Source organism: Bufo bufo, chromosome 11, assembly GCF_905171765.1.
Source record: "Bufo bufo chromosome 11, aBufBuf1.1, whole genome shotgun sequence".
Classification (NCBI taxonomy): Eukaryota; Metazoa; Chordata; class Amphibia; order Anura; family Bufonidae; genus Bufo; species Bufo bufo.
The window spans coordinates 46,617,914-46,632,951 of NC_053399.1; the positions used below are offsets into that span (position 1 = coordinate 46,617,914).

The following is a 15,038-nucleotide window of genomic DNA, read 5'->3' on the forward strand; positions in this document are numbered from 1 at the left end:
GACACCTGAACGATCACTTACTGTAACAAGGACCACACCGGCACACTTGGCCCAGAGGAATTTAAGGCCTGCCTCATCAGCTTGGGTTACGATATTGGAAACGATCCTCAGGTACTGAAAAATGGCAGCTTATTGAATAACATGCCCATTTTCCTCCCCAGGCGCCGTGGACTTGTGTTGGTTTACTGCAATTTGAGAAGAAATAATGTCTTTTTTTTCTTGATGTTTGTGTGTTATGTCTTCTCCCATCTTGAACATTTCCACTAATTCCTCTTCATTTCATCTTCAAAACTCCTTTGAAACTGGTTTCCTATAAATAAATTAATATTAATGTGCATTCCTGCTGTTGGTTTTCCTTCCTGACTGTCCTGCTTCTGATCTGCATTACTCTCTCCTGTATTCTGTCCTTTCCTTCACTTCTACCTTGCAGAAGAAGACTGGTATGCTGGATAGTGATGATTTCCGAGCCTGTCTTATCTCCATGGGTTACAACATGGTAAAGTAAACCCTCATAGTTGACTGTGATAGAACTCCTCTGGAATGTTTTACCCGTGATGGTGTTTTTTTTTTTTCTTGGCTTTTAAAAAAGTGCGAATACTTCATATATTCTGCCTGGACCCTGCTGTTTACCGTCAGTGGGAATAATGCTGCATTTACACTGCCCAATTGTCGGGCAGATTATCGGGAGCAAACGTTGCTACAGATGCTCATTCCCAATAATCTGCCCGTGTAAAGGTGCCGCAAATCATCCGATGAACGAGCATAACAGTCGTTCGTCAGGTGAAATGATCTGTGGTGCGGACACCTCAATCGTTGTTCCTGGGCAGCAGATCGTGCGGTGTGAATAGGGATCTGCTGCCCAGAAATAATACATTTGTGTGAGGACGATTAATAGCCATAGCCATTGCTCATCCCAATACATTGAAAGTGGTGGCAGCATGTAACTGCAGCTCTTCACCTCCACTGACGAGAAGGCAATTGTATGCTTATCGGCTGCATAAACGTGCCTTAAGGCTTCGTCCATATTTGTCTTAGGGCATTCTGATACTCTGGTCTGGCAGGGGAGCAGAATACACATATCTGCAGTATTTCTCCAGCATCCAGATCCCATTTCAGTGAAAAGGAATCTGGGGGTGTCCAGCTATGCTGAATACGGGAATTCGGGCACTCTGCTTTTTTTGTACTGGAACAGAGTACCAGGATGCCCTAACATAAATATGGTCTTACCCTTAGATTCTCAGTAATTCGTTCTTTGTGTTGGTTTACCTGACTACGGGCAGAATTATCTGCTGTCCTTAAGGCCTCATGCACATGACCGTATCCGTTTTGGGGTCCACAAATTCTAGATCCTTAAAACATGGATACTGGCTATGTGCCTCCTGCATTTTTCTGTTCAGCACGTCCCACCCTATGTTAAAAATGCCTGTTGTCCTCAAAACGGACAGGAATTGAACACGTTCTATCTTTTTTATGGGATGGCAGAACAAACCTACGTATATGGACAGCACTTTTTGTGGTCCCATTGAAATGAGCATGTCAGTTTCAGATGCACAAAAAATGTGGATCAGATGCAGACTGTAACGTGAATTCAAAAGATTTGAGAATGAATAAGCTTACGCAGGCTATGTGAATAAATATATTTACTAAATGTGATTAAATATTTAGGCTATCTATGTTTATTTACTTTTTATTATTCTGTATGTGATTTGTTTGTTACACCGTATATTTATTCACACTTAGTAAATCTATTTATTCACATAGCCTGCTTATTTATTCTCAAATCTTTTGAATTCACGTTACGTTACAGGGACCAAAAATATGATCGGGTGCATGAGGCCTAATCATGTTCTCTTACTCCAGGTAACAGCTATCAGATCTTTGTGAGGTACAGGGGTTCATAACGAGAGGGGGAATCCTGTCCTTTTCATAGATTAATATTTGGCTCAGCACATATTTCTGTTATCACCAGGGCCGTCTTTAATATAGTCTCTGCAGTTTGACCAACAAAATCTTAGTTTACTACTTTTCCTTCATCCTCCCATCTTCTGGACAACTCATCCTACCACCCCCAATACTGTGCCACTGTGCTCCCCAATACTATACTGCAGAAACAGATAAACCCCCCTGATAATGGTACCATGCAGATAGTGCCCTTCAATAATTATTGGTCGCACAGTGCCCTAAAATAGCTGCGCCCAGCAAATAGTGCCCCTGACACTAATAGTGTACATAACGTCCCCCAAAATAATTGTGGTAAGCTGATACTGTGCCAAGGTGCCGCCACAGTAATTGCTACCAAAAGTCCCACCAATAAGAATAATTCTCTGCTAGAGCACACATGGTAGTAATAGTGCTCCTACAGTGCCCCCAACATGTCCCCACACCCATAGTGTTCCTCTCCCCCCTTCCTCCATATAAAATACCCCTTCTTTGTGGCCTCAGTAGATGCCCCCAATAATGTCCCAGTAAGTGCCCCAATAGTGACACCAATAATGTGCCAGTAACAAGTGCCCCCCAATCACGTGCCTGTAACAGGAGCCCCCATAGATGCCCCCCAATCATGTGCCAGTAACAGCAGCCCCCATGGATGCCCCCCAATCATGTGCCAGTAACAAGTGCCCCCATAGATTCCCCCAATCATGTGCTAGTAAGTAGTACCATATAAAAAAAATAAACACTTATACTTACCTCCATCAGGCTGGCAGCGATGCAATGCAGGCCTCTTCCGGCCTGTGTCCCGTGCTGTACGGCTCAGGCGGCGCAATGACTTTATCGCGCCACCTGCACCGGCCTCTGATAGGCTGCGGGCACTAGGCCTGCAGCCTATCAGAGGAACGGGGAAGGGAGATGCCTCTCCCTCCCCTGCCCCTCCGCAGCACATCCATCTGTATCACTGTCCCAAGGACGGCGATACAGATGACTATGGAGATGAGAGCTCCACAATGGATGCGCTCATGTCGCTGTGCCCTGCCCCCCCCCCCCCCCCCCACACTTGTCACCAGGGCCGCCTGGGGCCATCGCCTCACTTTGCCTAATTGGCGGTGTGGCCCTGCTAGCGCCCCCTGGAATTTTGCACCTGGGGCAACGCCCCCCCCCCCCCCCCCCCCCCCCCCCCCCCCCCTCCCTTACGCTACTGGCCAGCGGGGCTCAAGAGGCAGCTGCCTTGGGTTCCCCAGGAGCAACTGGGCCCGGGGCAGCTGCCCCTTTTGCCCCGCGTTATCACGTAACCTTTCTTGTTATAGCACAAATATGTTCTGCTGATTAGTTGGGAATCTGACCCTAAAGCCTTCCTATCTGAAGCTGCATATGCACAGTAGGTAAAAATCCACTGAACTGGCTAAGTCCTATGATTCGTTGCTGACAACTGTCTAATGAAAAGGCCATGATTTTTTATTTCCCCTCACCATTGATCTTCTGAAGTCATGTAAACAGCCTTTAAATTGGAGTTAACCTTTGCCTGTGATTGTTCAATTCATTCTGATTTAGAATGTATTATTAAGGTACATGCACATGTATCGAAAATTGTAGCGGGAAAATCCGCAGCAGTTTTTGCAGCAGTTCCACCCAAAAATAATGATGAAAACCGCAAAAAAAAAAAAGGCATCAAAGCCAGCAAATTTCATTGCAAAGGGGAAATCCTCTGGGAAGAACCACAACATAAATTGACATGCTGCAGATTTCAAATCCGCACCGCAGGTAAATTTGCGCTGTGGTTTTTGCACGCAGCATGTGGTTGACATTTCTTAAAATCTGGTTCACTTTGCTGGTACAGAACAACACTGCATATTTGCAGTGCAAAAATCCGCTATGGCAAATCTGCAGCTATTCAGTCACGTGTAAACCAAGCTTTACTGATCATCTGTATGACATGCATTTAGCTAATATGTATGGGTAGCTTAAAGGGGTTCTGCAGTTTTTTTTAAACTGATGATCTATCCTCTGGATAGATCATCAGCATCTGATCGGCGGGGGTCCGACACCCGGGACCCCCACCGATCAGCTGTTTGAGAAGGCAGCGGCGCTGGGAGTAGCGCCGCGGCCTTCTCGCTGTTTACCACAGGCCCAGTGACGTCACAACTAGTATCAATGGCCTGGGTGGGGCTAAGCTCTGCTCACATGAATGGAGCTTAGCAGCGCCCAGGCCAGTGATACTAGTCGTGACGTCACTGGGCCTGCGGTAAACAGGGAGAATGCCGCGGCGCTACTGCCAGCGCCGCTGCCTTCTCAAACAGCTGATCGGCGGGGGTCCCGGGTGTCGGACCCCCGCCGATCAGATGCTGATGATCTATCCAGAGGATAGATCAGTTTAAAAAACTGCAGAACCCCTTTTAAGGGTATGTCCACTTAGGATGTATTTGCTTTGGGTCTTCAGGTGGCAGATCTGCAGCATTTTACAATAACAGCAATATGGATGAGATTTTAATAATTCTCATCTACACACTGAAAAAAAAATCTGCATAAATGGACCAGCAGTGCAGATATTAAATACACAGCATGTCAATTTATTGTGCGGATTTCCACTGCAGATTTCACCCTTTGCAATGCTTGAGGCGAAAGTTGTAGCAAACTCCACAACTTACACACTGGAATTTTTTCCCCGTGTGGCCATACCCCTAGGTCGTAGGCGGATCAGTTACGTTACTATAGGCTGTATTACATATTAATTCTGTTTCCATTCTCTTCTAGGGTGAAGCAGAATTTGCCCGCATTATGGCAATTGTAGATCCCAACAGGCTAGGAGTAGTAACGTTTCAAGCCTTCATTGACTTCATGTCTCGTGAAACCGCAGACACAGATACCGCTGACCAAGTTATGGCTTCTTTCAAAGTCCTTGCTGGCGATAAGGTCTGTATATGTTCATCTTATTGTCTGTTCGTTTTTTATTTCACTGCTTTTCATTCTATTTTGCAGCCACAAACAGCACAAAATTTAGTAAATTTGTTTAAGGGTCCATTCACACATCCGCAAGCGTTTTGTGGTCCGCAATTTGCAGATCCGCAAAACAAGGACACCGGCCATGTGCGTTCTGCATTTTGTGGACCACACGTGGCCGGCCCTGTGATTAGAAATGTCTATTCTTGTCCATGGCTGCAGACAAGAATAGGACATGCTCTATCTGTTTTGCGGGGCATACTGACATGGACCCTAAGATGAACATGCAGTACAATCGCTGGTACCTTTAGTGTGCAGAAAACTTGAAAATCTAGCATGCAGCCATAAAAAAACGTGATATGCTACAAGAATTTACCTGATCGTCTGTACTTAGCAGGTCCCCATTGTCTCCTGAAAGTCACACTTTATAATAGGTGGTGGTGTCTTAACTCTGGGACCCTGCTGGGCACATGACTGACTTAACACTGCCTTCATTTCCAAGTTCAGCTTGCACCACCGTGCACTTCTTTGTATGAAAAAACTGTGATGGGCAGGCAATGCTAAACTAGTGCTACGGCTTCTTCATTCTGACATCAGTTAAGGTCTCAGATGTGTGACCCTCACTGATCATAACATGAAAGCATAATCCCGGTGATACGCCATTACTTATATGATGGCAATACCCCTTTAGACAGAGAACAGAGAGCTGAACAGAAGCACGGTCTAGTGGGTGATGCCACCAGGAAATAACCAGCTTTTATTAAATATTTTATTCTAGAACTACATTACTGCTGACGAGCTGCGCCGGGAACTTCCTCCAGACCAAGCCGAGTATTGCATCGCCAGGATGGCACCTTACATGGGGCACGATGCCGTCCCAGGAGCTCTGGACTATATGTCATTCTCTACAGCGCTGTACGGTGAAAGTGACCTCTAACTCTTTCTTACTCACCTCCATGTCACTGCAGCGCTGACTGTCCACCACTCCTGTAAGCAATGTGGTTTCAGCTTTCACGCCTTTTCTGTGTCTCCATAGCTCACAAGATGAAGTCACTCTTTAAACCCCTCTAGAGTTCAGAGCCCCCGTCGCTCTGCTGCTGCAGGAAGGGCAACCATCTTTGACCTTAAAGCAATGGTTTACAAATAAAGTTTTTACTAAAGACCTTTAAATGCATATTTTATTATGAGAGTTAAAAAAAAAAATATTGAAGTTGTATTTTTCTGCCAACTCAAAAGAGCAATTACCCTTTCTTTGTAGTTTGTCTGACAAGAATAGTTGAAGGTTCCAGCTCCTTCACCCGTCTTCTTTTTGCTACCACATATGGGAAGCAATGACTGTTTAGTAGCCGTGGTTTAGCCTGCATTTTTTTTTTCCATCCACCAAATGCAATTTTTGACAAAAAGAGTTAAAGTGAACTTTGTCAAGGTGGAAATACAACCTCATGGAAAGCGACCATATTTTTCTAAGCAAAAAGTATGTTTTCAATATTTAATGTAATATAAGGAATGCGGCGTCCTGTCACCGGCTCATAAGCATCTTTTTAATGTTGCTATACATGGTTTGTTTTGAGACATGAAGCTTCGATGATAACTTGTCCTCAATATCTGCTTGTCACAAACCTTATTAAAGAAATTCTTGTTTCAGTTTTAATCATCTGTGTTATTGGTTACTTTCAAATAAATGACATTTAATAATACAGTTTATACTATTGGTTGCTTGTAATTATTATTTTGTATGTACCTGCATTGACTTTGGCTTATGTACACAGATGCCACGTGATCACGTAAGGATCCATAAGCTATGAAGTGGTTCGGGTGTAGTAACATGTTCCCTTACTCTGCTATCACTGCTTTGTAGGCTGCCAGTTGTCACTGCCCTTTTACAGGGGGCGAGAGATCGAGCAGTGATCAGAGATGAACGTTCTCATCATTCCCCACTGTATGGGGCTGAACAATCGTTACTACTGTTGCTTGTCCCCATACAGTTTCCTTGATTGTCAGCAGCACATCCCGACTTACACAGGGCGATGTGCTGCTGACTAGGATTTTCTGTGCCGTATAAAAAGGGATCGGTGGCACCTTTTTATACAGAGCAATTATCGGGAATAAGTAACGCTCATTTCCAATAATTGTCCCAGTCCTCGCCCCATTTAATAGTGTAACTGCCATTTATTGAGTTTCTTCTTCTAATGTGTAGGGATAATGATGGGGAATATTTTTATAATGCAATTTATTTAGAGAACATGTACATTTATATTAGAAAACTTGCCCTGAAATGCCCCTTAGCAACACTCTCTAAATGAGTGTTGCTAAGGCACAGAACAGAGCATCGCTCACTGTGAAGATGGCTGGGGTTAATTATTTTTCCTTCCCTTCTGGGTCCTATATGTTTCTAGGAAGGAACATCTGTACTATGCGTGTATATTGACACTGATCAGCATGGCCAGCACTGACGCTGGGAGATGAAAGGGCAGATCATGCAGTGAGCACTTGATATTGAGGAGGAGAAGACAGGGAGGAGCTGATTTACAACATATAGGGACAGTATATACTATAAATCAGCTACTCCCTGTCTTTCCTCCTCAATAGCCAGTGCTCACTGCATGATCTGCCCTGCATCTCCCAGCGCAGGGGACACAGAGGAATTATTCACGGTCAACGCTGGCCATCAGTGTCACTATGGCAGGAGGGAAGAGCAAATATATATGCATAGTACTGGAGCCAACAGGGAGGGAAAAAGAATTAACCCCAGGCGTCTTCATTGTGAGCATTGCTCTGTAGACAGTCATGCCTTAGCAACACTCATTTAGAGGGCGCTGCTAAGGAACATTTCGGGGGCACGTTTTCTCATATAAATGTACAAGTTCTCAGAGTAAAGAATATTAGAAAAATGTTCCCTATTACTGTCCCTACACATTAGAAGAAAAACAAATGAAGGTAGTATATTACAGGGACAGGTCTTCTATTCCTATTACCAGAAACGGCTCAAAAATCTTATGGGTGATTTACTAAGACCGGCTTTTTACACCAGTCTTAGATTTTCCCCTGCACTGCCATAAGATTCGGCCAATTTATGACGAGGCATGTGCCTCGTCATAAATTGGGTGCATCATGCTCCTGATGTTCTGATCTTATGTCAAACCAAAGGAAATCTCCTAATGATATCAGATCTATACAGAAATGCAATTAATCATGTTTAAGATTCCATTGGAGAAAGTCACACCCTAGGCTTTGTCTTAATTTTCTTAATTTTATATCCATATAAACCATGGCAGAAACCTGCAGAAAATAATCTGTGATTCATGACCAACTGGAACGGGTGGAGGAGACAGGGTGGATCTTTGTTTGTTTAGAGAATAAGGTTATCCATAATGATATATTGACACAAGACTTATTTTTTACAGTTCTCAGCATGCAGGGACTGGCAGTTCTTACACATTGTACAGTTTCCACAGTTTTTACAGGTTACATGACTGCAGTAACAGTATGCCAAGATGTATTCTCCTCACACTACACTTCTATGGCTGACTTTTGCATAAGCATTCAGAAATAGAGGTGCAACACTTTCTTACTATGCCGATGGTTTCAAGTCAAACTGAACCTTTTGTACAGATTGTTGTACTCACAGTGTTATGGTTCTACTGCAGGATGTATTATGGTATATAAGGATTCCGCCTAGGTTTGTCCAGGGCCAGAAGCCTTTTTCTTTCTGGACAATGTATGCTATGGAGTCTATAAGATTCTTCTTCTTAAGCAGTTTATCTCCACAGGATTTCTACTCGCACCCCTTTCTGACTCAGGCATGCTCAAATTCTTTCCTCCTTACTTTAGCTGATTACGTTTTCTTGTGTGCTACTTTTCTTATTGCTGTGTTCTGCTGCCTCAGTACACACTACACTGCACAGACATCCACTGTGTCTACACTAAATGCTCTACCTTCTCCCCATGGGGAGGGTGACAACAACCTCACCTAGAAACTGGTTGCTATAGCCTGATTATAATTTACGGTTTGACGCAGAGGCAGACCACAGATCCCACGTTGGCATACACATACCTCCCAACTTTTGAAAATCACCAAGAGGGACAATATATGCCAGCATGCATCGCGGCAATTTTTTTCATACTATGCTTCTAACTCCGCCCAAAGCATAATAACTGACTCCCTCACAACTGCAGCTACTGGGGATCGGTTAGGTGAGTGTAAGTTCCTTTAGCATGTGGAGCCCCTGGGACAATTTTCTTTTTTTCTTGCACTTCACTATCCATTTAAATATTGGCTCATAAAACATTTGGATTATAGATATTTTAAGGTCCAAATTGTACCAAATAATGAATGTTATGGTCTAATATACAGGTTGAAACCATACAGCTAGTTTAGTAAGGAGCAATTTAGTACATTTTATTAATGCACATTTACGCATTAAAAATAAAAAATGTGAGCATCTATTCTTATGACTCTATGTTGTACTGTTAATTTCTGATAGATGATCCAGAATTCTTATTACATGAGGAATACCAGTAGTTACTAAAACAGATGTGTCAAGAGGTGACAGGTGCTCTTTAAAGGGGATCCCAGGATTCATAAAATAAAATGACTGAAAATACTTAAATATTACTTTATTGTAAATACACTACTCACAAAAAGTTAGGGATATTTGGCTTTCGGGTGAAATTTATGGAAAACGTAAAAAGTTCACGCTACAGTGATATTATATAATACAAGTGGGGCATTTAAGTAGAAGCAGCAATGGTGATTTCCTCATCTCAAACAATTTATTGAAACAAAAGCCAACAACAGTGGAGGGTATACCCCCACAAAAAATTTCAATGTGGCCTTGAGCATCAATTGCAGCTTGACAACGACATCTCATGCTGTTCACAAGTCAACTTATTGTCTGCTGAGGCATGGCATCCGACTCTTCTTGAAGGGCAGCCCTTGGGTCATTGAGGTTCTGGGGTACAGAGTTACGAGCCTCTGCACAGCGACTCAGCTGATCCCATAGGCTTTCAATGAGATTCAGGTCTGGAGAAAGTGCAGGCCAGTCGATTTGAGGTAACCCAGTCTCCAGCAGCCGTTCCCCAATGAAGCGACCTTGATGAGCTGACGTGTTGTCGTCCATTAAGATGAAATTAGGCCTGTGTTGTTCACTGTACCATTTACAAAGTGTAGGGCAGTTCTGTACTGACTAGACACTCCTGCCCACACTATAAGAACACCACCACCAAAGGCTCCTCTGGTGACAACAGTGGCGGATGCATAGCACTCTCCTTCACGTCTCCAACATTGTTGGTGGCCATCATTTCTTCTCAATGAGAATCGACTTTCATCAGTGAACAGCACTGAGGCCCACTGCTCCCTGACCCATGCAAGACAATGCTGACCGTTTGTGGTGGTGTGGTGGGGTACCCTTGCAGGTCATCTAGCACGCAGACCACGCTGATGTAAACAGTTTAGAATGGTCTGAAGTGACATTTGGGTGCCTCTCTTAAGTGTGGCTGGAGTTGTGTGGCATTCATCATCCGGTTCTGTAGGGCATTGCTCACAATAAAGCGGTCATCAGTGTGGGATGTGGCCAAAGGATGTCCACTTCTATGCCTTCCTGTGACTCTTCCAGTCTCTCTGTTGCAACCTGCTGGTGACACTCTAAGCTCAGTGGCCACTTCTGTCTCAGAACATTCTGCTTGAAAGCTCGCAATGGCGAGGTACTTTTGATCAATTATTAGGTGTCGTCTTAGTCTCACGATGTGAACAGCATGATGAGGAGGACTGTTTAAATACCAATTCTAATTGAACCAGGACATTTATTGCATGATTCATGGATCAAACACCTGTTGTGAATTTTGCCGTTAAAGGGCTTCTGTCACCCCACTAAACTCCATTATTTATTTTTTTTTGTGTAAGAGAAGACGTCATTGGCGCAGGCGCACTGAGGGAGTGCTGAGGAGGCGAGCCTCCTTATCTCAGAGCGCCTGCGCCAAATCAACACAGGCGCGTGATTTTTGAAATGCTGACAGGGCTGGCCGGAGGAGGAGATCGCGGCTGGCCCTGTCAATCAACAAGAGGGGGCAGTTTTCTGCGGCTGCTACCAGCAAATAGACGCCCTACTTGCTGGTAGAAAGGTAATTAGCATATCATAAAAGTAAGTTTTTTTGCTAAATCTACTGAACAAAAATTATTAATAACATAATGTATGGCAATATGGCAGGATAGAGATTATAAGTACACAAAAAAAAAAAAACTTACCTGCTGCCTGCCCGCCATTCACTTCCTGGATTCTGGCTGGGTGCGGGCTTCATCTTGATTGAAGTCATCTCCCGGCTGCGCACGCCCTATGGTGACTTATTCTTGGGCAGTATAGTACAGAGCCGGCGTGCGCGTTCACGGATCTGTACTATTCTGGCCAGAAAGAAGTCACCATCGCGCATGTGCGGCGGCGTGCGCGTTCAGGACAGCAAGCAGCCCGGCCGGGAGAAAAGGAGTCTTCTGCGCAAGCGCGGCCACCGGGATTCCGGAGAAGAGCGGTTGTCGTAACCAGGGGAGACCGAATGACAACAATGAGGTAAGTGGGGATGAATTCTCTCGTAAACGGTGGGAATGGGTTAATCAAATATATTTACAAAAATGATCACTGTCAAATCATTAACAGATTTAACAGTGATCATTATGATGGGAATACCCCTTTAAGCTCTTTGTTAGAGAACAGCAAGTTGTGCAAAAAGTTATGAAACATTGAACAGTTGGACATTCAAAAGTTTAGAGAAGGTCACATTAAGTTCTCCTGTAAAGATTAGAGTGCATTTGAGGTTCATACTAAAATTTCACCCACAAGCCAAATATCCCTAACTTTTGTGAGTAGTGTATATTCCCAAATACCATTCATTATTTATAATGGCTCATTTTGTCTAGGAGCAATCATTAGGAGAAATAAAATGGCCGCCGTCTTATTAGTACACACAAAACCTGTCCTAATCACACAGCAGTACAAGTTACTTCACATCACTGAGCTAAAGAGCTGCCTCATCCTCCTCCCTGCTCTGCTTGTCAGGGATTATGATCCTGAATACAGATGGTCAGATCTTCAGTTGAATCTCTGTAGTAATGCAGTTCATGAGGAGACTTGAAATACAAAGAGAAAAGTGGGGATGTGGTTGATAAGCAGCAGCACTTGTATGCAGTCTCCATTACCATAGTCTATTCTGTCCGTCCTCTCTTTACTTCAGCTGTCTCCTCATGAACTCCATTCTTAGGCCTCATGCACACGTTTTTTCACTGTCAGTGATTTGGCTTCAGTTGTGTTTCCTTGTGTCTTCCTTTTTTTTTTTGTCTGACAGGGGGAAAAAAAGGAAGGTTAATGAAAAGTGTAATTTTATTGCACCAAGTTCTTGTAGAAAAAAACGGACGCGGACACGGATAACATACCAGTTGTGCATCCGTTTTTCTTGATGGACCCATTGACTTGAATGGGTCCGTCCTCCGTTTTCCACTGACAAGAATAGGACAGGTTATATTTTTTTTGACGGACTGGAATCACGGATCACGGACGCGGAGAAAAAAACGGAGGACTATAATTTTTTTTTCACAGCTCCATAGAAATAATTGGGACCTCCGCTAAACTGTGAGAAATGACGTAACGGACGCGGATGCACACAACGGTCGTGTGCATGAGGCCTAACAGAGATTTAGCTCAATATATTTTCTGTGTTCAGGATCATAATCCCTGACAAGCAATGCAGAGAGGAGGATGAGACAGATCTTTACCTCAGTGTTGTGAAGTAACTTGTCAGCTGTGTGATTAGGACAGGTTTTGTATGTACTAATAGGATGGCGGCTCATAGAGGTCTGGATTTGGAGTCACACTCAAAATTAAAGTGGAAAAACACACTACAGGCTGATCCAACTTTGATGTAATGTCCTTAAAACAAGTCAAAATGAGGCTCAGTAGTGTGTGTGGCCTCCACATGCCTGTATGACCTCCCTACAACGCCTGTGCATGCTCCTGATCAGGTGGCGGACGGTCTCCTGAGGGATCTCTTCCCAGACCTGGACTAAAGCATCTGCCAACTCCTGGACAGTCTGTGGTGCAACGTGATGTTGGTGGATAGAGCGAAACATGATGTCCCAGATGTGCTCAATTGGATTCAGGTCTGAGGAACGGGCGGGCCAGTCCATAGCATCAATGCCTTCGTCTTGCAGGAACTGCTGACACACTCCAGCCACATGAGGTCTAGCATTGTCTTGCATTAGGAGAAACCCAGGGCCAACCGCACCAGCATATGGTCTCACAAGGGGTCTGAGGATCTCATCTTGGTACCTAATGGCAGTCAGGCTACCTCTGGCGAGCACATGGAGGGCTGTGCGGCCCTCCAAAGAAATGCCACCCCACACCATTACTGACCCAATGCCAAACCGGTCATGCTGGAGGATGTTGCAGGCAGCAGAACGTTCTCCACAGCGTCTCCAGACACTGTCACGTCTGTCACACGTGCTCAGTGTGAACCTGCTTTCATCTGTGAAGAGCACAGGGCGCCAGTGGCGAATTTGCCAATCTTGGTGTTCTTTGGCAAATGCCAAACGTCCTGCACGGTGTTGGGCTGTAAGCACAACCCCCACCTGTGGACGTCGGGCCCTCATATCACCCTCATGGAGTCTGTTTCTGACCGTTTGAGCAGACACATGCACATTTGTGGCCTGCTGGAGGTCATTTTGCAGGGCTCTGGCAGTGCTCCTCCTGTTCCTCCTTGCACAAAGGCGGAGGTAGCGGTCCTGCTACTGGGTTGTTGCCCTCCTACGGCCTCCTCCACGTCTCCTGATGTACTGGCCTGTCTCCTGGTAGCGCCTCCATGCTCTGGACACTACGCTGACAGACACAGCAAACCTTCTTGCCACAGCTCGCATTGATGTGCCATCCTGGATAAGCTGCACTACCTGAGCCACTTGTGTGGGTTGTAGACTCCGTCTCATGCTACCACTAGAGTGAAAGCACCGCCAGCATTCAAAAGTGACCAAAACATCAGCCAGGAAGCATAGGAACTGAGAAGTGGTCTGTGGTCACCACCTGCAGAACCACTCCTTTATTGGGGGTGTCTTGCTAATTGCCTATAATTTCCACCTGTTGTCTATCCCATTTGCACAACAGCATGTGAAATTGATTGTCACTCAGTGTTGCTTCCTAAGTGGATAGTTTGATTTCACAGAAGTGTGATTGACTTGGAGTTACATTGTGTTGTTTAAGTGTTCCCTTTATTTTTTTGAGCAGTGTATATTTAAAGGGATTGTCCGGGTTCAGAGCTGAACCTGGACATATCCCCTTCCTCACCCTGGCAGCCCCTCTGAGATGAGCATTCCATGCTCCGATGCTTTCCCTTGCCTTGCGCTGGACAGAGCAAGGGCTTTTTTTTTATTAGATCCGGTGACATATTGGGTCTCTGCTAGGTGGAGGCTTCTGCTTGGCAGTGTTCCCGGTAATATCACAAGCACTAAGGCCCCTTTCACACGGGCGAGAAATCCGAGCGGGTGCAATGCCTGAGGTGAACGCATTGCACCCGCACTGAATCCGGACCCATTCACTTCACTGGTGCTGTGCAGACGAGCGGTGATTTTCACGCATCACTTGCATGAAAATCGCAGCTTGTTCTATATTCTGCGTTTTTCACGCAACGCAGGCCCCATAGAAATTAATGGGGCTGCGTGAAAATCGCAAGCATCTGCAAGCAAGTGTGGATGCGGTGTGATTTTTCACGCATGGTTGCTAGGAGATGATAGGGGTGAGCAACCCCGGACCCCATTAAAGTCTAGTCACTGTATTATTTTCCCTTATAACATTGTTATAAGAGAAAATAATAGCATTCTTAATACAGAATGCTTAATAAAACATACCTTGAGGGGTTAAAAAATAAAAAAATTAACTCGCCTCATCCACTTGATCGCGCAGCCGGCATCATCTTTCTTCTTCTTTCAGGACCTGCAAAAGGACCTTGGTGACGTCAACGCAGATCCTGCTGAATGAAGATAGAAGGATCTTCTATCTTCACTCAGCAGGACCTGCGCTGACATCGCCGCGCTCACCACATGGTGAGCGCAATTACGTCATCAAAGGTCCTTTTGCAGGTCCTGAAAGAAGAAGAAAGAAGATGATGCCTGCTGTGTGATCAAGTGGATGAGGTGA

The 15,038-nt window shown here is 44.8% G+C and overlaps 1 protein-coding gene across 3 annotated transcripts in view; it reads left to right on the top strand.

Moving 5' to 3' along the window:
* The window catches only part of ACTN1 (actinin alpha 1), a 103,788-nt gene extending 97,452 nt beyond the window's left edge, over positions 1 to 6,336 (top strand). The window contains exons 19-22 of one of the 3 annotated variants that reach the window (XM_040412547.1): positions 31 to 111; positions 431 to 496; positions 4,687 to 4,845; positions 5,651 to 6,336. In XM_040412547.1, the coding sequence (XP_040268481.1) occupies positions 31 to 111; positions 431 to 496; positions 4,687 to 4,845; positions 5,651 to 5,809 (465 nt within the window). In that variant the 3' untranslated portion in view covers positions 5,810 to 6,336. The remainder of the gene's footprint in view (positions 1 to 30; positions 112 to 430; positions 497 to 4,686; positions 4,846 to 5,650) is intronic. The other 2 variants (XM_040412545.1, XM_040412546.1) reach the window with 2 other exon arrangements.
* The last annotated feature ends 8,702 nt before the right edge of the window (positions 6,337 to 15,038 follow it).